Source organism: Armigeres subalbatus, chromosome 1, assembly GCF_024139115.2.
Source record: "Armigeres subalbatus isolate Guangzhou_Male chromosome 1, GZ_Asu_2, whole genome shotgun sequence".
NCBI classification, from domain to species: domain Eukaryota; kingdom Metazoa; phylum Arthropoda; class Insecta; order Diptera; family Culicidae; genus Armigeres; species Armigeres subalbatus.
The window spans coordinates 232,863,345-232,884,860 of record NC_085139.1 but is presented as its reverse complement, the minus strand read 5'-3'; the positions used below and the strand labels follow the sequence as shown (position 1 = coordinate 232,884,860).

At 38.9% G+C, this 21,516-nt stretch overlaps 1 protein-coding gene across 2 annotated transcripts in view; it reads left to right on the top strand.

The window, feature by feature from the left end:
- Positions 1-21,516, top strand: part of LOC134205863 (metabotropic glutamate receptor 1-like) — a 143,209-nt gene that overhangs the window by 103,352 nt on the left and 18,341 nt on the right. For both annotated transcript variants that reach the window (XM_062681521.1, XM_062681522.1), the window contains 2 exons: positions 7,314-7,483; positions 7,577-7,653. In XM_062681521.1, coding sequence (XP_062537505.1) covers positions 7,314-7,483; positions 7,577-7,653 — 247 coding nt within the window. The remainder of the gene's footprint in view (positions 1-7,313; positions 7,484-7,576; positions 7,654-21,516) is intronic.

The following is a 21,516-nucleotide window of genomic DNA, read 5'->3' as shown; positions in this document are numbered from 1 at the left end:
ACGAAAGGTAAAGAGAACAGTTTCGTGTTTTATTGGAATGCATCTACTGGGTGTTCCGTTTGCGTTCTGAGGTCACTATCTGCTGTTCCTTCCCGCTCAAATCCTGTATGACCTACTGGCAAAAGCAGAACATGCATACTATTTGAATGGGATATGTCCTTCATCTGGATGTAAGGTTGCGAATGGTTCTGGCAGAACTAAACTTCTATTGTGCGGAAGAATGTAAATCCAAACTAAGCGCTCGCTCGTCAATTGATACATGTTTGGCTTGAGTGATTTTTGCAGGTCAGAAAAACAGCCTCTATGTCGAAGAAAGTTTATTTGGCATGAAGGATTTATACCCGAACTTTTGAAAATAATAAACTTCTGAATATCGATAATTTCTTGTAAATTTTCCAACTAGAAAGCTCTTAATTAATAACTATGAAAGTACATTTAGAGAATACTAATTATCTTAAAGGTGAGAGTCGGCTATAAGCTGAATGCCGTATTTGGTTGTATATTATGTCTAGTTGCACAGTAAACCATGACTATGCCGATTTACATTTTGTGAAATGTTTTAACTCCCTCAAAAGTCGAATTGTTGTTTCGTCATGTCTGACTGCTGGGTCAGTCCTATTCAAGCAACAGAGATACATCCAACACACTTATGACATCGGCATCGGAACCCATCGCAAAACCGAACCCCGCAGGCTAGAATATGATGAATGAAACATGTACCAACGTCTGCCTATAGTTCAGAGAGCTGAATCCTTCGGGTCGGCTATGTGTCGAAAAGTAAGCACACTGAGCCGCCCATTGGCATATCATTAAAGGAAATGCAAACTCCGGACGAACCGACCGAGATGAAAAGATGTTAAACAACGCTTTTGAGTATCCAACGACCGACTACGACGACGACTCCGCAAACCGAGACCACATGCAGCAAGCAGCGTTGGTCTTTGGATAGTAGCAGTTCATGAATTATTTCTGAATTCAGCACCGTCGCCGACGGCCATTTAATTGATATTTATGCTGATGTAAGGAAGTACGATGACACTCGCCGACTGACGACTAGCCTACAATTTTTCTCTTTATGTAGTTGGGTATTGCTCAGAGCTTTAAAACAGAACGAGGTACAGGAATCCAGACAACTGAGCTTGACTTTTTACTACATGATTGGCGATCTAAATTGGGGTTAGATTTGTGTTCATATTTCAATTTTTTGAACATGAATTACGAGATTTTTTGACGTAGGATTACGTCTTTCCGGAACATAGGGGGGTCATTCTGCAGTTTCAAATCTGAGACCGTCACGAAAAGTGGTCAGGAAGTATGGGTTAATAACTCAGCCGTCTTTCAACCGATTCTAAAGTTTTTGGTGTTAATCGATCGACGAACTCTTTAAGATTTTGCTCAACTATCGAAAAAATGCATTCAATGTGCTAAACTATTGAAAAATTGAATTTTACTAGGCACTGAAAAATCGGTAAACCAACCAATCGCGTATATGCATCGCAAGCACAGACATCAAAATCGTGCAACTCCAATCCTCAGTTCAATTAAATTTTCTTGGAGAGCGGGCACAACGCTGACGCCTGTAGCAACAGTCTCAGCAGAAAGCGGAACATCGAGAGGCCATCGCCAAATACAACAATCTTCGGACTATCGTTTAGTTACTATTAATGGCGCATTGTGGAAAGAAAATCGGTTCTTCTCAGGACCAAAATTTCATGAGAAGAAAGAGTTGATTGCAAAAATGGCATCGATTACGGTCCCCGGATACCAGTGGCGCGGCGTCACTGAAAATGTTTTCTTAATAGTGGCTATTTAGCAGAAAAGTGAAATTTTTACGCAAGGTACGGACGTTTGTTTACTATAGACCTATGCAGAAATTCATCAAATTCTTTACCCGATTGAATTTGACATTTGAGCGAGTCGTCCACTCGAACAAAAGTTCATATGCGACCCGCTCAAACGTCATAATTTCTTGGGGGAGTTCATTTTGCGTTAGTCTATGAATGATTAGAAAGGCGCATTGTGGATCAAAATCGATTCTTGTCAAATCTACCATTGTACACAAGAGAAGGGTAGTACTGGGATGTAGTTCCTGGGGGAAACGATGGTGGAGCCCAAGGGAGTTTAGTCGGTATTACCGGTATGGTCGAGTCCGACACTCCAGTATACTTCCGTGTGGTAGTTTGGCAACTACAATGCACGTGTACTGGGTTAGTGTGTAAATGCATTCTCCCTTGTAAAAAAAAAAAAAAAACACAAGAGAAGGTAGAGCCGAAATATTTTCTTTAAATTGCACATCATAACCGCTTGGTGACGGTAGAAAGTTGGAATAGATAGCAGTAAAAGTGCGGGAAGTAAACAATGATGACGTCTCACACCATTGAGTTGCGTTGGCAGTCAAATGAGATTTTCCCAAGATTTTGATTTCGGTATACTTGCTGTTTATTATTGAAAAGGCGCGTCATTGGAAACAAAATCATCTTTTTACACGAGAGAAGGTTGAGCCGAGACAAAAATCTGCAAAAAATGCAAATCATAATCACTTGGTGATGGGCAAAATTCTTTGTCGGTAGCAGCCCATGCGCTCCTTGCATGGAGACGTTGCAAAATAATGTATTAGAATGGATGACGTCTATCGTGTTCCAGCGGCAAACCATAAATTGGCTGACAATGGCATCAGTAGTGGAAATTCATTTCAAAATTTTGATTTTCGGCGTGCGCGGTACGAAAATTCCTCTCCTCTTTGAGTGGGACTGTGGCCCTGAAAAGGGCAGTTTTAAGTAAAGCTACTTCCTCGTTCATTCACTAGGAGCTGACTTACTTGGTGCCGACTTTGGAACCCTCCGAAACGGCGGGCTTCGCCAGCTCGACACGCACGAAGATGTCGTTTACGAGGCTGTTTATAATGCTCGACGCCTTCGATGAGGCGCCCTTGATGATGTTTCTCTGAGCCTTGCTGCCGCCGCTCGTAGCAATTATCGTTGCTGCTACCGCCCGTAGCAACCATCATTGCTGTTGCCTTCTTCGCAGCCTTTCCTCCGCCGGTGATGTCCGGTTGGCGCTGCGCTCCTGTCGATTTTCCGAGAAAACCAGACTTCGGCTGGTCAGAATACGTTTGCATGGAGTCCGAGGCCCCGCCCCTTTGGGAGCCGTATCATTGGCATCGGCTTGCTTGCTCCGCCTATCTTTCATTCGATGCCAGTGCTTTCGTACATAACCAGGGCCTCTTCTTCTTCTTCTTCTTCTTCTTCTTCTTGTACTTCTTCAAAGTGCAAATTATGGTCGCTTGGCATCGGCTTGCTTGTTTCGCCTTTCGTTCTTTCGATGCCAGTGCTTTCGTACATAACCAGGGACTCTTCTTCTTTTACTTGCAAGCGCTCTTCGGAGGGGGATGCTGCGAAAATTGATTCGCATGGATGGTGTCTATCGCGTTTTAGCGGGAACTTATCGAGTGGCTGACATTAGGGTCAGTAGCAATGAAATGAAATTTTCTCTAGATTCTGCTTCGGTTTTGTCGCTGCTTGTGATTGGGAAGGTGCATTACTGAAAACAAATGGGTTCTTTTCAGAATCATAATTTCACACGAGAGAAGATTGAGCTGAGACAAATATTTTTCAAAGTACAAATCATAAGCTGTGTTGCTGCTTGTGATTGGATAGGCGTATTGTGGAAAACAAATTGGTTCTTATCATAACCATCATATTACATGGGAGAAGTTTGAGCTGAGACTGAGATAGTGTTTTTTGTATAAACATATCCTAAACACATGCTACTTGAATGTTATACTATTATGCTATTGTTGTTTATAGTAGGCTTGGCCATAATTGTTCATTTAATCTTTTATGTTTTTACATGTCTTATTGTACTTGGTACAGTCATTTTAAATGCGAATGCATCTGTCAATTATGTATATCTGTCTATTGACATATTGACATAAGGATTAATCTTCCCGTGTTACAATTACTTCGAGTAGAATTCAACTTAATCCGTGCTGATACGGTCGTAAACTCTAATCATGAAGATTTCGACGCCGGTGAAAATGTTGTGATGCAGTCCGCAAGAGCAGATGTCGATGATGAGCGTGGTGACGTTGAAGAAAACGTGTCTGCTGTCGCTGATGATGGCAAACATATGTGGGGTAAATCACTACTTGGGCCTATGGACCCGGTTCCCGGCTCACTACACAGAAAACTAATGATTTATACTGTTTGGAAGCCGTAGGTTTATGATTGATAATTTTTTAAAAGTCTCCCATTTCTTTTTCACAATATTCAATATCTTTCAATCACTTGTTTTACTCCTAATTGATCCAATTATAGAAAATAAAAATGTAGATTTCAAAATCTCACTCTCCGATGCCACACCACTGAGCCGGAGTGATTCTTTCCACTTTTACAAAACGGTATCATCAAATAAACACCTACCTGAAAATCGTCCTAGTGCTCGTTACAATCATTGCTTCAAGCTTTTAATCACCACACCATAATGCTCCACACGCACTTCAATCTAATCACTAGAACGTATCACTAGAACTTATATAAACATACTAGAATACATTTGAAAATGTATTCTCAAACCGAACAAAAATTCACCTCGGCCCAAGAACTTATAGCCGCACCGTGCTGCCAAAAGGCCAGGATTATTAAAATGATCCTTCATCGTTAATAGGAAAACTGTCTAATACGTTGACGCTATCATGTTATTTATAATTCTCTCGATTTCAAAGGGTGAAAAAATATTGTTTTTAAGTATTTGGAAAAAAAATTGGATGAGCAATATATCTTCTCAACCAAATAAAAATGATTATGAATAATACCATCTGGCATCTTGTTGTGGAACGTGCATATTTTTGTTTACGTCGCATTTTCTACCGTCCCGAGAGAGAATGAGAGAGAAATGTTGAGAGATTGAGTGAAATTTTGCTTAGGCCGGGAACTGGTTTTATGATATGCCGAATGGAAATCGCTATGACTGAAATGAGTGCTGCACCTCGTTAATTTAAATCAAATAAAAGCTTTCTTGAACGATATTTAGCACGAATAGCTATTTTTTAAGCAGAAGTGAACCCCAATGCAGTATTATACAGCCCACAAAATTCAGGAAAAGTTGCTTCCTGTCATAAATATCAATTGAATAATGCAGTCGTACGCATGTTAGGCCGGGAATGGGGTAAGAAACCCTATTTCTTCGCTTTTAACACAAGACAAACCCAATTTCGATCGGGCTGATCGGGAGTTCCAGAAACGTTTCGTGGAAAACGATTTCGGTTGCGCTTGTGATGTGTGTGCTAGAATCTGGTTCAGGAATGATTTGAAACCAATCTCCGACTCAAATGCTGCCGTGTTAATGGCGACAAATTATTTCGAAACGGTGGAAGGATTTTCGGCGTGTGCTACGTGTCGAACAAGCCTGAACCGCGGATCAATTCCCACATTGTCGCAATCCCAAGTTTACGTCCGCTTTACATATCCCAAATTTCCGTCCAATTTGCCTCCGCTGGACCCACTTACCACAAGTTTGGTGTCTCCCAGGATCAATTTCATGCAGTTTTGTCGTTTGCGGCATACTGCAGGTTTGTGGAAAAGTTATTTTACTTAAAAATTTACTACATCAAATAAATATATGATTTTCCAAATCTATTTTCATTAACATGCAATAGGTAGTTTGGCAATAATCGGCCAAATTATCAACATTCCAGTCGACGTGGCCCAGAAGGTAGGCGAACTTCCCCGCCAACTGGATGACGACTATGTTATCAACGTGTGCATCAAGAAACACTTCATATTACACAAATCAAGTTAGGGGGAAAGACGGCTTTGGCAGGTTTTGTTCTATTATTGGCAGGGGGGTTTTTGTCGACCAAATTTTATGAAATTTGGCCACAATATTCTTTGATATGCAAAGAATGTTTAGGCCAAATTTGAGCATAATCAGTCATAAAAAAACCCTGACAATAATAGAACAAAACCTGCCAAAGCCGTCATTCCCCCTACTTGTCCGGCTACGTGAAGAAAGGTACCGTTAAAGTATGGCTATCTGGTTACTACACCGCTCTACAGGCGGAATGGAATTGTTTTCAATGAAGAAAACTTGGCTGCGATCGGACAAACAGAGCAGACGGATATTTCGGAGGATGGTAGGGCAGTATTCCTTAAAGTCGTCGACGAGATGAACGAGGTAGAAATGATGATTGGACAACAATATACACTCATGTGGAATGAAGACAAGTGTCTGGAACTTGCACCGGCACAAAATCAGAAACCGCTTTCCATTATCTATGCTGAGTTAGCTGAGGAGCTGTATCAGGACTTCCGAACCGAAATTTCTACCGAAGTTTTATATTGATGCGTTGTTTAACGCATCTTTAGGCGGATCCAGCGCACTACTTCCGGAGTTGGGAAAGTTGCCTGTATCTGGAGAAAAATCCAACTTCGGTATAAAAAGCGTTCTAACTTTGTTCCAGATAGACAATATTTATCTTGGACATCCGAGATGCTTCAACCGTGAAGTCCATGTGACAGCGTTCATGATGGCTACTAGCGAGGTGCGGGATCGACGGGGCGCGAGACCGGAGCATATTTTGTATATGGCCATGAAAATCATGCGGCTACGGGTATCGGAAGGATTAAACGATACCTTTAAATGCATGGGCACTGCTAACAAAACAAGGGCGCAGTCCGCAACACCGCAATATCAACACCAGGGAACATGTTCAGAATTGCAAAATAAAATCTTTTACACTTCACGTAATCCTACGTCCAATTGGCGGTCGTGTCTCGGATACAACCTTCTACTTTTTTTCATGAGATAATAATAATAGCTTTAAGTGAGATAATTCGCGCACCCCGATTTTGTGCTACTTAGTGCGGTCGAAATAATGAAATAGAAATCTGGGCAATGATAGCAGTCGTACACACAGCTATGGTCCTCACAAGTTCAAATCTCAAGCTTCCACCGGTCGTACGTAGGGTTACGCACTTAACTGGTAGTGCAGTCTGAGCATAATTGTCGTTCTGATAAATATTAATATACTTAATAAAATTCTTCCAGAACTTCATGGATAAAAAAATAGCTTTAATACACAAACAAACTTATAGATATCAATGTCTTACTTTGCCATTTCAACTAATAAGCCACCAGTGAAGTGGGTATTCAAATCAATGAACCCTCTTCAATTCGCATAATCAACGGACCGTGTCAGCCTTTACCAATTAAAACTTTCAACTTGAATTATGACTAAATAGAATCCTAGTTCAGGCTCCGCACTAACCAAACTTCCGTTTCGTTTCATCTTTCGCCTAACATCGAAACTATAGGAAAGGAGAAACTGTCGGACCGATACAAGCAGGAACCCAAGATGAGCTTCGTCATCAAGGCAATCTACACGATGGCCAGGGCGCTGGAGGCGCTGCAGCGCGATTTATGCGGCCAGAACAGCAGCGGAATTTGTGCGGCCATGTACCCGTTCAACGGAACGCAGTTCTTTGTAAGGAAATATGCGCCGGCGTGCGAAGGGGGGAGGAAAACTATTCTCGCTTTTCATAAAATTTCTATTTTTCTTTTTTTTTCATCGGCGCAGAACTACCTCATGAATGTTTCCTTTTCACACGAGGGCGACATTGTGGAGTTCGACAATAGGGGCGACCCACCCGGAAGGTAAGGCTATAGGTTTTATTGTTAAGACAGAAGGTAAAATTTTCATAAATTTGGATACATATGGTAGATACTGTGTGTTATGTACTATCGTTAAAACTTTACTTGAATATTAACCACTATAGGCATAGAACTTAAAATTGAAGGCCGGAATGACGAACAGTACTTTACTGTTGTGAATCCGATCTGGAACACGGTTTCGATTTCAAACTTGTTTGATTCTTTTTCTCATTTTCTTTAGTGTACACAAAATTCATCCTACATATTACATTGAATTCGATTAACTTGTTTGAAAACATGTCACTAAAAATAATTCAGCTTTCTATTCCATATGGTATTTTTACATTCAATTTTATTCAAGTTTTGAGGGACTTCTCGTCATATAACATTAGATATTTGATCACTGCGGCGTTATTGCATAGCAATAACCTATCTGAACAAATCAAATATAGAAATCCTTTACTACTGCATGACAGCAAACATATTCATACATTTCGCTGCCATCCAGTTCAGCGTACCAACACGATTTGAAAGTAGGCATGGCATAACTTTGGCACTCATAAATGTCTCCCATTCACTGGTAGAGTGCGCCTCTTGTTTCTACAGGTTTGAAACGAGTACGCTCTGAACGCAAAAAGGCTCGATGGAAGCAATATGCATAGGGAAGCGTGCTATCAAATGCTACACCTTGGAAGGTCAGCTCATTATTGGAAATATTCTTTGGCACGTGATATTTTTAACATAAACATGACCATTTTCGTACAACAAAGTTGTACATATTTTTTACTGAAAGGCGCAACTTCACTCTAAATAAAAACTTTCTAGGAACATCCTAAGACTTGTCCAAAATTTATTACATATATTTGTCAATATTGGTATAGGCTCAGAACACATCGCAAAATGAAAACTTTCAAAAGTCTAAACTCATTTCACGCTGCTGGTCATTATTTTAAGTTTAATTAAGTTTACATGACAATAGGCTGATCATGTAAACTACAATAGGTAGAGGAAAAATACTGATTTCTAGGGAATCAAGCCCGACATCGTCTCTCATTGTTTAACCCGGTGGAGACGCATGGTAATTGAAATGTATAAAAATCTATACAAATTAAAAAAGATAACTTCGAACAACATTCACTGACAGTATACAGTGACACGAACGGCCAAATTTTCCACTCGCGTTGGCTAAAAAACACGACCGCAGAGACGATGGACATCGTTGGACAACGTAAAGATATTATTGTATCCAGGATGGTCAGTGGATATTTCATTTCAAATTCACGGGTATTTCCGGTTTCTTCCGATTTATTAGTTTCAAATTTTATTAGAGTCATTTTTGTATTGAAATAAAAGCTTATGATAAATTATTCAGCGAAGAGATTTTTTTCTCAATCTTTTATGAAGATAAATTGACTCTCTATTTACGAATTGAATACTTCTGAAAATAATTTTTACTCAAATTATACTGTTCGAGCACATATGTTAATAATAGCTATTTGCTTGAAATATAAACTCAAATATTATCCTTTTCACAGACTTTTGCACTAAGGCTTGTTCGCGACAAAATCTGGACAAAAAATTTTAAGAATAAAAATAAACTGCTGTTGGTTTATTTCGGTACGTTTTTTACTTCAAATGGCTTCATTCCTTATCGATGCTTCGATATATGCACGAAACTTGGTGACATTTGAATTTTCAAAGAAATAATACGTGCCGAAAGATCTGGCATCCTCAGAAGAATTTGTTTCGAGCTCGTATCCTTCTGGTGGCTCATAAAATCCGTTTTGTTCTACTCTCTAACGTTTTTAGATGTTGTCAAACAAGCATCGACAAATTTTAAAACGCTTTGAACAGTGTTCACATGAAAACAAAATGTTTTTAGTCAGTTTCTGGATCGAGAGACTCGAATTTCAATTGAGACTGCACACAATTCTTTCCGAACCTGCAATCCCTCCGACGCCATCTTTCACTACGTACTTGTAACACTTATGAGAAATATATTTTCAGAAAGTACAGACATACATTCATCAATCTACGAAATAATTCACTTGTTGATGAGCTATTTCAAAAGTTATACGTGTTTAAAGGTGTCCAGATTTTGTCGCGTACAAGCCTTATTTCCCGTATGACATTATCTTCATAAGAGATCCTAACACCTTTTCACGGTGTTCTAACACCGAACTCCATTTTTTCGCGAAGAAACCTTTCCCGAACTCCTGATTTTTTTTTTTGAACTGGACTTTCTAAGTGGAGTTATTTTATTTAAACATAGATCTCGATTCTCGATTCGTGCACTGGTGACGAGCATCGAGGTGTCTAAGGGACAACCCTTAATTGGAGTGTGCGGTACGCCGGATAGGGAAACCTAGAAAGCGCGAATTCCAAGAAACGGGTTGCTAAGACTGACTTCGGTAGATTCCAGAGGTGACCCAAAGAGCACAGAATGCTTTTGAATATTCAGAACTGACCCCGAGCTTGGAAAAGCGCACGGTATTTATAGTCTATCCGAGTTCTGAATTTCATAATGATTTTTTTCATGAATTGCATTAGACTGGACTTTAGACCCTACGAAAGGTCCAAAGTTCCCTAAATAACGTAACAGAGTGATTCTCGCTGAGACCGGGCCACTATTTGCACGAGGTTCTTAAGAATGCCTAAATTTATATTCATTCGAAAACTTTCGGCGAGTTTATTACGGATCCGAGTTAAAATCTTCAGAAAGATGACCTCCTCGTTAGTTATACACGAAATCATTTTAATGGACCCCTCGATTTTCGTCAATTGTTGACTCACCAAAACTGTAATAACTCCAACATTCCTCAACCGATCATAGAGATCAGCATACCGTTGGAAATAGGAAGAGTCTATCCTCAATTTGCAATTACAAAAATAGAGGCAGCCATATTGAGTTGGCGGCCATCTTGGATTTCATTTTGAAAACTATTTTTTCGCCTGGTTGGCAACCACCAATTTTGAATGTTCATACATCGATGGAAAGCTTAGCTTATATTGTGCATTGTGTCCAAAAATCTCAGGTGTATGTTTTCTCTATCAAAAGTTATGTACGATAGTATAGTATGTTAAATTCTGAAGAATTTAACTCGGATCCGTAATATACTCGCCGAAAGCTTTCGAATGAATATGAATTTAGGCATTTTTAAGAACCTTATGCAAATAGTGGCCCGGTCTCAGCGAGAATTACTCAACAATTTTCCTAATCCCACATTTAACTATTCCACCTATGTGTTTTCAATTTCAACTTCGTAAATATCCTCAATCTTGAGCTTCGATTCATTACAAAACTCCGCACTCATTAGGGATGCTCCCAAGAATTCTCTTGCACGAATTGTGTGATTAGCTATTTGCAAAACCCATACCTAAATGCCGTAACAATTTCCTTTCAATCTCTATCTTCATAATAACAATTTAATTTCTTGTCTTGATTACCTATTTCCATCCTAATATTTGGGCTTCCATGCCTCATGAAACCTCACCCCCTTTTTGGATAGTCCCTTGAAAATTCTCCTGGGAACTATTTTTCGTTTTTTGTCTAAAACTCTCTTTACTCAAGCACACATTCAAACCGCTACTTCAATTTATTAATGTATAAATTTTCTTAACTCTCTTTGTATAAAAATTTAAAATTTTTTGAGACCTGCTCCTCTCTTTATACACCAACTTGGATATCATATAGCATAATATTCTCTAAGTACAAAATGTATTATTCATGTTTTTCGTAATCCATAAGAGGAAATGTGAAAACTTCCGCTTAAAAGTCTACATTCGAACCCAGAATGGGTTATTCGTAAAAAAGTGCATCATACCTCTGAGCCTCATAAAGCTCCCACTTGTATGTGTGAAAATTTATTCTTCCAAGATTCTAAGGCCGATACAAATATTTAAAAACTATTTTGTCCCCCCCCCCCCGGATTTTTTTTGCCAAAAAATAATATTTTGAGGGGGCAACAAAATAAAATTCGGACAATTTTGAGGATTTTCAAAACATTCTTTAACAAATCCGAGGAGTTTTTTTTAATTTTTTTTTCATTTTAATATTTATTTTTTATTATCCCCCCTTGACCTTTCGAAGACCAGTAGGACAAAATGTTAATTAAATATTTGTAACGGCCTAATTTGTATAAGTTTAACAATGTATTTCGTAATTTATTTTGCTTGCCTAAATCATTCATTGTAATCTTTGAATAAATAAAGCCTATTTAAAATCTTTCACTGTCATCAAAATTTGCAATGTTTTAGGAAAGTGTCGGCACATAAGGCGGCTCTGCAGGATAATAACGAGATTAAATATTTTTTGCAGAATTTGATCATTTGTCAAAAAATTCCTTTTTTTTAAAAGCTGTCTAACAATTAATCGTTTTTTTTTGTCACAGATCCAGGATTAATGAAATAAATATCACATACACTGAATTCTATTTTTACCTGATGTATATTTGAAAAGGGCGTAACAGCCAAAATTTATTTCTTCTATATTGCTATATATGGAGACAAAGAATCAAAAGGAATGAATGTTGGCTGTTACGCTTTTTTCAAATGTTGGTCTAGAATTGTGCTCATCCTAAATATTTATCACATACTAGAAGAACCTGCCCGATCTTGCTCGGGTTGTTTTTTTTTTCGACCTGTCAATCTTTTAGTTAATTGCAGCGTCGCACTCTAGATCGATTTCAGTTCGAGTTTGATGGTTCTTTTTACATCTCATGAAAACGTAGTATTTTTAGATTTACTCGATTTTCCCAGCAAAATGTTCTATTTTTTAATATACATAAACACAGCTCATCATGGAAAATGTTCTGATCACGCATTTTTTTTCTAGCTGATAGCTGTGAATCTTAATACAGTTGACTCTCCGCATCTCGATGTTCTATATCTCAATATCTCTCCCTATGTCGATGGTTTTCTCGACCCCTTCAATCTACAAATATTCGGGTATTCTACATCTCGATAACCTCCCTATATCGATGTGTTCTTGTCATATTTTGTTCAGAAATCTCTCTCCCTATGTCGATGTATTCACATTTATTGGCTACTAGACCATTTTTGGATAATAACAAATCCATAAACAACAAGATATGACATTTGTTTTGTTGTCGCTTTTCATAGCAACGAGCTTTTTCCAATCTAGTACCTATTTCAATGTTCCAGAAGGCAAAACCGGCCTCCACTAGCTATTACGAAAATTCCTTGGGGACCTATTCCGTTAAGCCAATAAAATTATGCAACAAAAGTGCAATTACCGTTTTGATTTTAGTTACATGTAACTACTCATCTACTCAATTAAAGGTCAAGGTAACATGGGATTTCCACTACCCCTTCCCACTGGGTTTTTAAATCTTTTTCCATAATTTTCAAGTGAAATGGTATGAATTACCGCACAGTTGGTGCAAAATTTACTGTTTTTGATAACCCATTTTGATTGAATGCATTTAGATCATTTAAACTAGTTTTACACAAATTCAAACATGCACTATCGATTTTTCCTACTTCCCCCAGTGTACCTTACATTAAAAGATTAAATACCTGATTTTTCTTTGATTTATTCTGGATTTTTTGAAACATATTAAAAAAAATGTGGCAACTAAAAGGGGTGTGGGTTGTGGGTTCGAGCCCCATCGAAGGAAAAGTAGTTACCTCTAATACATTTTTCAATTCTAAATCTTCCACATAATGTACATATTCACATCCAAGTTTTCAGAACATTGTAAATTAATGTCCAAGTCGAGACGAGCCTGGTAGTCATAAGGCTATCGCTTCTGCCTCATACGCAGGAGGTCGTGTGTTCAATCCCAGGCTCGTACAATTCTTCCTATTTTGTATCACTCTCTATATTTCTCATGTTCTAGCAATCGTTAGAACAAGAAATCGGACTTCCATACCATTTCTATTTCTGTCATATACCTTCACATTGACATTCTAGTAACTGCTAGATTTATGGAAATGAACGGAAAAGCTCGTTTCCTATATCCAATTAGAATTCCATCAATTGCTTTCTCCTATCACATTGACAACTCGTTAACCAAGACGAACCTCTGCCCGTCAACCTCAACCAAAAACTCAAAAAAAAAATCGCGTGGCAAGTGCAGAGCTATATTCGGCTTGCAGTGGGCGAGTGATTGCATCATCATTTCCTCTCCTTTCCTACATTGACTTGCATTCTGACGTGGCAGGCGCCAGTGTGACCTAACACATGATATCACCAGTACTTGTACATTGAAGATGTGTGCTAGTCCTAAGCAAACAGCTGTTGGTTCCCTGTGCAAAAACAGCGGATCTGGAGGATATTGGAGTAGCAACTACGAACAGTCAATCAAGCTCAAGCTCATTGTAAATTAATGTCCAAGTCGAGTGGTTTAATACCCGGAACATAGGAAATTAAATTTGATTGAACTAAACATAAAGTAATCAATCGATCAAAAACTTTAAATCCCAGCATTCGGCAACGGATAACACAATTCATGGAAACAGACGATCGAATCTACAATACAAATCGTGCAATTTAAAATTTTGTAATTCAAATATAGATAATATTATCACAAATTTGCATTAAACAAAATTATATAAACTTTTCAAAATGGCAACACAGCTTATTCTGTGATTACTTAGGAAACTTCCCATGTATAATCTTGCTAATTATTTTAATTCAAATTGATTTGTGTCTACCAATGCGTTATCAGAAGTAGGGTCTTTCAAGACTGAATTTGCTATACAATTGTGAACAAATCCGAAACTTATCTCACATTGCAAATTTTTTGGAGGGATTTATAAACAATACACTGCAAAGCTGCAATAGCATTCGTTTATCAAGTAAGGGGTCGTAAACTAATTACGTAAGCACTTATGGTGGGAGGGGGGGTCTGCCATTTTCTTACGATCCATATAAATAAAAAATGATTTATATGGGAAAAATCTTACATGGGGGAGGGGGAGTTGAAAAACCCAGAAAAATTGCTTACGTAATTAGTGTACGGCCCCTAACAACAAATGTACGATTTTGGAACATCCCCTCTGTATCGCATTTATTCAAATCATTCGTCAATTTAAACTCCGCTTACAAGGTACTTTCCCAAATTTTATCCCGTTAACTAACACCAATTGCAAGAGAGTTCGTGGGGTAGGACTAGGTGAGATTCATGGGCGAACGCTATAGTAGCTAATGCACGAACACGGATTTCCGGATAAACTGAAACGGTTGTTCAAGGAAGGATGGTTAGTTGGACACCTACTTAAGAAAAATGCAGAGAACTCTACGGCCTCTCATAGGTGCCACGGGAGCTTTTTTTTTGGAATGACTAGTGTGGAAGATTATAACAGTAGGAATCGTTTTGGTAGTACGTGAAACACAGAAGGAACTAAGATAGACCTACAAAGTAGGAAAGGGACGAGCCTGGAATTGAACCCACGACCTCCACTACTTGATTATGGTTCTAATTTTAGTTACCGACGGAAAATCTCTGGCATCGCCAAGCGAAACTTTCTGCCTAACGGATGCTTTAACCACTATCTGCTTAGGAACTGCCCATATACCAAGTGTGGACAACTGCTCATATACATTTTCAAAAAATGTATGAACCATGGACATTTGCCATACAGAATACTCGTTAAATAGAAAAAGTCTTCGCAAAAAAAAAAATCATGTGGAATATTCCCCTCCCCCCTAAACTGTCCACGTAGTATAAGGATAGCCCCTTAACTACAGAAATATCCGGACTGTTTTTCGGATTTGGCGTGCCTTATTTTGTAAACAAACATTTGAAGCGAATATCTACTAAAGCAAGCATTCCCTGCGAGAACCACGGTATGGTTCCCACAGAATAAGCTTTTCTCTATCAAGATATGACATTAGTTTTGGAGAAAAACGCTTGCAATCTACGGGATCCATGAAACAATGTTTATTTACAAAAAAGTTCGCTTGACTTTCTGCCATCGCAATTTGAAGTGATGTTTATCAAAATTGCTTTTTGGTACGGCTGAATTGCCGAACAATATGCAAATAATTTTTGTGAAATAATGAGTGAAATGATGCGTTTAGGCATGAAAAATTCAAGCGTGATGCATTCCTTTAAAATTGCAGACGATTTCGATCGCACGGGAGCGCTCGCGATTGAGATTTATGAGTGATTTTACCAACACTGGTGATGGCACCTAAGAAGAAGAAGAAGATAGCTGAGGACAAGCTAATTCTCGCTTAACTTTTCAAAAGGTCCTAAGTCACATTTTTTTCATGATTTAATTTGAGTATTGCAATCAACAGATTAACATGAAATACGTTGATTGCATTATTCAGATTAAATCATGAAAAAAATGTTACTTAGGACCTTTTGAAAAGTTAAGCGAGAATTCACACACACAAAACGCGACGCGAGACTGGACACAACACTTATGGTTCTTACAAACGAAAAAGGATTTTAAAATTTTTCTTTTTGTCGACCGGTTTCGGGCTCGATGTTGCCCATCTACAGGACGTGGTCCAACCAACCAATCTAAAAAAAATGAGACAAGCTAATTATTGAAAGGGGTTTTGGCATCTCGAGATGTGGTGGAAAGATTTCTCAGGGAATACGACCATTACCGGGATGTCGGAGAAGTGTTCGTGCGGCTGGAAATGATGAATAGGACAAACAAGGAGCTTTTGCACGTGAAGTCTGAGATGGAGATGCTAGATGAAGAGGAGAATTTCGTAAGGCGATGCGGAATGATTTTGAATGTTTTTGTTGAAAGGTATCTACCTGGTGAAGCTAGATTGGGATCATCCTCTCATGCATTCGACAAACATGTTGACATCGACACAGCTTTCATCATCGTTTGTCGAAAATCGACTTGACGAAGTTTTCTGGAGATGAATCGCGAGGGATATCGTTCCGAGGCCATTTTTTCTTCATGATGCACGGCAGTAATGACATCCCAACGGTGAATAAGTTGCAATATTTGTTGCAGTCATTGGAAGGAGATGCCAGGAAGCCATTTTAGTGTGTCGACATACAAGCGGAAAACTACGCGTTAACCTGGTATGCCCTCATGAAAAGGTACAATAACAAGCGGTTTCTGCGGAAGGAGTTATTTACGCGGTTATTTGAATTTGCACCGATGAAGCGAGAGTCAGTACACGAGCTGAATAATTTGGTCGACGATTTCCATCTCCTATAGTTCCGGAAAAAACACTACAGTCAAGTCCGTTGTTAACAATGCCACCAACGAAGTCAAGCCAAATGTTCCACAATATCACGCTTGTTCGCAGCCTAGTCCAGTGTCCAACGGTAGCCAAACTAAACATCGGGCAACATCGTGAACTAATAAACCATCGAAGTTTATGTTGGAATTACTTCCGTCCCTCCGCCAAAGCTTGTAAATTGAAGTTTTCGTGCAGAACGTGTTACGCTTAACACCACCCCTTACTGTACGACCAAGGTACACTCTCCAAACCCACGTTATTTCCTGCCGCCTCGTCGAATGCGACTGCACGTCGGCGAACGTAGGGACCGAGGATCGTCGAATCCAACCAATGTAAATCTCTTCGTCCAATCAAGTATTAGAAACGGTCATACTATCCACCGTCGACAAGCACGGCAATGGGCACGGGCATGATCCACATAATAATTGGCGGAGAATATTAGCATGAAATCCACACCGGCAACCGTTTGTCACTCGGTGAAGGTCTGCCGTTCCTAGTCGACTCCCTACTAGGATGAACAGTAGAGTGATTCAAATTTTGACTTTTTTGCTCCGCTATGCTTAAACGATGGCATTTGTCATTTTAATAATCGTCCTAAATTTTTAGCTAATTTGGATGTAATTTGACTGAGCACAAGCAGTTTGAAACTTGTATGAAAATTACTATTAAAACAGTAACTTTTGTGAAAAACCGTTCCCCATCATTGCCCATTAAGCTTTAGGAATGTATGAGTACGTTAGCAACATAGGAAATTTAACAAGGGAAAATATCGTCGTTGTTGCTAAACGATTTGATGCTGGCAACAAAAGTTATTATGGAATTACTGAATTGTGGGAAATTCAATTTAACACGTAAAAGAATAACATCAATATCAATAATGAGCCTTTCTGTTTTCTTTATAATTTTGCTCACAAAAGTCAGATTGCCTCGCAACAACAACTGATTTTCAGCTTAGGATCTATTCTATGATGACGATGCGTTAAATATATTCAAATATATTCTGGGCTGCTTCACGAAACGATCCTTTACATAAGTGGCAATTCTCATAGTAATTTTCATATAACCTTCAAACGGCACGTGCACAACCAAATTACATCCAAATAAGCTAAAAATTTGGGAGGACTATTAAAATAGCAAAAACAATCGTTTAAGCACAGGGGAGCCAAAAAGTCAAAATTTGAATCACTCTAATGTACAGTATTAGGAAAAAAAAAACTATCATTAATTCCCCCGCAACGCCACTGGTCTGCTACCTATCAACTGTCGATCACGGTTCAACGTATTCCATTGATTGAATAAAAACGATGCAAAGAAATCTATGGCAATACTACCACCCGAACTCACTCCAGGAGGTACGTCATACGCCCTCCTCGGTCCGAAGATCCGTAAGTCACCCTCCACGAGCAGCGCAAGTCAGACAAAAGTGGTTACAACAACTTGATTATGACTGAATCCGGTCACATATGAGTTTTTTTTAAGCGAGACACCTGAAATTATCACTCAGGGAATGGGGTTGGCGCGGAAGGCAGAAGCTGGATTAGTCATAGGCTTGTGGCTTAACCCTTAACCCATATTACCTCTGCACTGTATAAATAGGACAGCTTTTGTAAGCGATGAGCGAACTTTGCAAAACATCCGAGCGTTAATGGGTTAACTAGCTGCCGAATGTCATCGGCAGACCCGTGAAAGCTTGAGTATTGACACTTGAAAGCTTCTTACCGGTTGTCTACTAACTATTTCGTAGTCCATATTCAGCAACGACCTTTTTGGTTCGATACACCTTTTTCGTCATTCGATTGATATAAAACACAATTACGGATCTCCGAGCCATTGATAAAAAGTTCATAGCTACAAGCCCACCATATAGGTATTCAGCTTCTGGAATGAAAGTATTTAAAAATGTGATTCTCCGGGCGACGAATAAAGAAACTATTGCTTCAACTTGACTTGATTATTTTATTGCCTCCGAGAGGCACCGTGCCAGCTCGGAGGTTACTTTCGAAACACTATACAAACATTGAGTCTAGAGTCGCCTTTTATAGGCGACTCTTAGTACGACAAAAAAGATACAATAATTTGGGGACGTGAGCAAAACAATTCAAATTTTAATCTAATTGGACTATCTGCGCGCCAAACTATCAGTGTTGCCGCGTAGGTTGAAACAATACACAGAACAGAAAATAAAAAAAAAGATGCACGCTGCTCTGTTTGGCGCGTTCTTCTCCATAGCCAGCAGCACAGCACAGCGACGATGACATCGGCACGATGTGTGATCGGACACATTGTAGGGGAAGAGGCCCCAAAACGCCCCCCGGAGCAAAACGACTTTCGGGTATTCACTTATATTTACCATGTTTGAGATAGCCTTAATAAAACTAGACGTGGAATTATGTAGGTTAGGTGAAACAAGTTTCAAAATAGTGTATGGAAAGGTCGGAAAAACTGAAATTTTCCACATTTTGATGAAACATATAACATTTTGGCGAGTTTTGATAAGAAAATTATTTTGAGCTTTTTAGTGGAATGTCTTCACTTATCATAAGACGAGTTTATACAATCCCATTGAATTCCACCACTTAATTGTATCTCGACAGATACGTATTTCGACCTCAACAGTAAGGCCGTCTTCAGTGTCTTGTACTTGACTCCAGTCGAGTCAAGTACAAGACACTGAAGACGGCCTTACTGTTGAGGTCGAAATACGTATCTGTCGATATACAATTAAGTGGTGGAATTCAATGGGATTGTATAAACTCGTCTTATGACAAGTGATTTCGGCGAGGCAAAACGCCCTAGTGGAACTATCCTACAATGTACTTGCGTCTCCACGCACTGTCCATACCAGAATGTTAATGTGCCGACGCATTGTAGGGGAGAACGGTCCAAAATGCACCCCTTAAGCTATTTCGATGTTTTCGCCCATATAAACAAAAATATTCAACGATTTCAACGTATAGGTGCAAAATTTACAAACCCAGCTACATTTCACAATGATCTCCTATTCAAAACAATAAGGTTTTCATGACTTTCTAACGCATTTAAAAAATGTTTTAAAAATAGGCCTGGGGCAAAACGCCCGAATGGTGGTCTAAAATGACTCAATTGCATGTAAAATGATGGTGAACGCATGGTTGTTTGTATTTTCTTAATGGATTGAACGGATGTGGTGGAAGAATAGCAAATCGTTAAATTTGAGTGAATATGAAGGGATTTTGCTAAATTTTTCCCATGGATCTCAATGATGGATAATTAATTATGAACTGTAATGGTAATATTCGTTCATAAATGTACTACAACTGATTATATGAGTGATTTTATGAGTGAGGCCATTTTGCCCCAGGGGTGCATTTTGGACCATTCTCCCCTACATTGTTCCCTAAGAGCTGCCTGCTAAAAGGCGTTTTGCCTCATGAGTTTTCCGGCAACGAAATATCACCACTTTTTTGAAATTTGAATATTATCAATATGATTGAGATTTTTTCTAATTTTATTATGGCATCAGCTAGCTATATTGTTTAACTGTTGCGTGAGGTAGAAACACCCATGGAAATCGTTTAAGCTAAGGCATAAAAGCAGTCTATGCTTAGCTAGGGCATATTGCCCCATCTTCCCTTATTTGCGATGCTCATGTGTTGTATTTGTAGTTCTCGACCTCTAAATTACACATAGACTAGATCATAAGTATTTATTGTACTAAGTATAATTGGTCTACATTTGATTGGCTGCAAATAAATAAATAAATAACACCGACTGGTTGCTGGCGTTTTTTGTTTGATTGGGAAAACTCCGAGAATAATTGGTCACAAAACTGGAAAAGATTCATTGCTTTAACGGCGTTGAAGTCACTTGGATGGTTACATGATTTCATGTTTATATACGTTCAAATACTAAGTTATTACGATAAACTAAGTTATTACAATACCTGAATGTCCACATGAGTGTTTTTCAGGCAAATATTGGCCTTCCAGGGGAAACAATAAGTAAGGATTTTGAAAAGTGTTTAGCAACATATAAGAATAAAAGCATATGGAGACGCATGGTACATTTGTGCGACGTTTCATCTTGTGGCTTAACATTTTTTTGCTAATTTCATCACATACTTTTAATAAAATAAATGAACAAGTGTGCACGCATTTCTATTGAACTTGTATTTTTTGTTAGGGCGTGGAACCACTGCGTCCATTGTGTTGCAACTTAATTATTTGCATCTTGTTCTTGTAAGTTGATCACCATTTATAAAGTAAACAACATAACGTCAACGCGTCTTTTCCCAGTCTGACAAAATTGAATTAATAAAACCCACTACCTTTCCATGATTTGCACTCCAATTTTTTCCTGGTTGCATAGACCTACTATTTAGGGATTTAGATCTATACTTGTACAAAGCGTCTCAACTGGAAAGCAGATGTACCGAGGTTTCACGTTCCATGTTACAGAAACGACAAATATCATTCTGAACCTAGGTCATATTTTTTCAAATGATATCTACTCGGGATAGGGGCCCTCCTTAGCCGTGCGGTAAGACGCGCGGCTACAAAGCAAGACCATGCTGAGGGTGGCTGGGTTCGATTCCCGGTGCCGGTCTAGGCAATTTTCGGCTTGGAAATTGTCTCGACTTCCCTGGGCATAAAAGTATCATCGTGTTAGCCTCATGATATACGAATGCAAAATGGTAACCT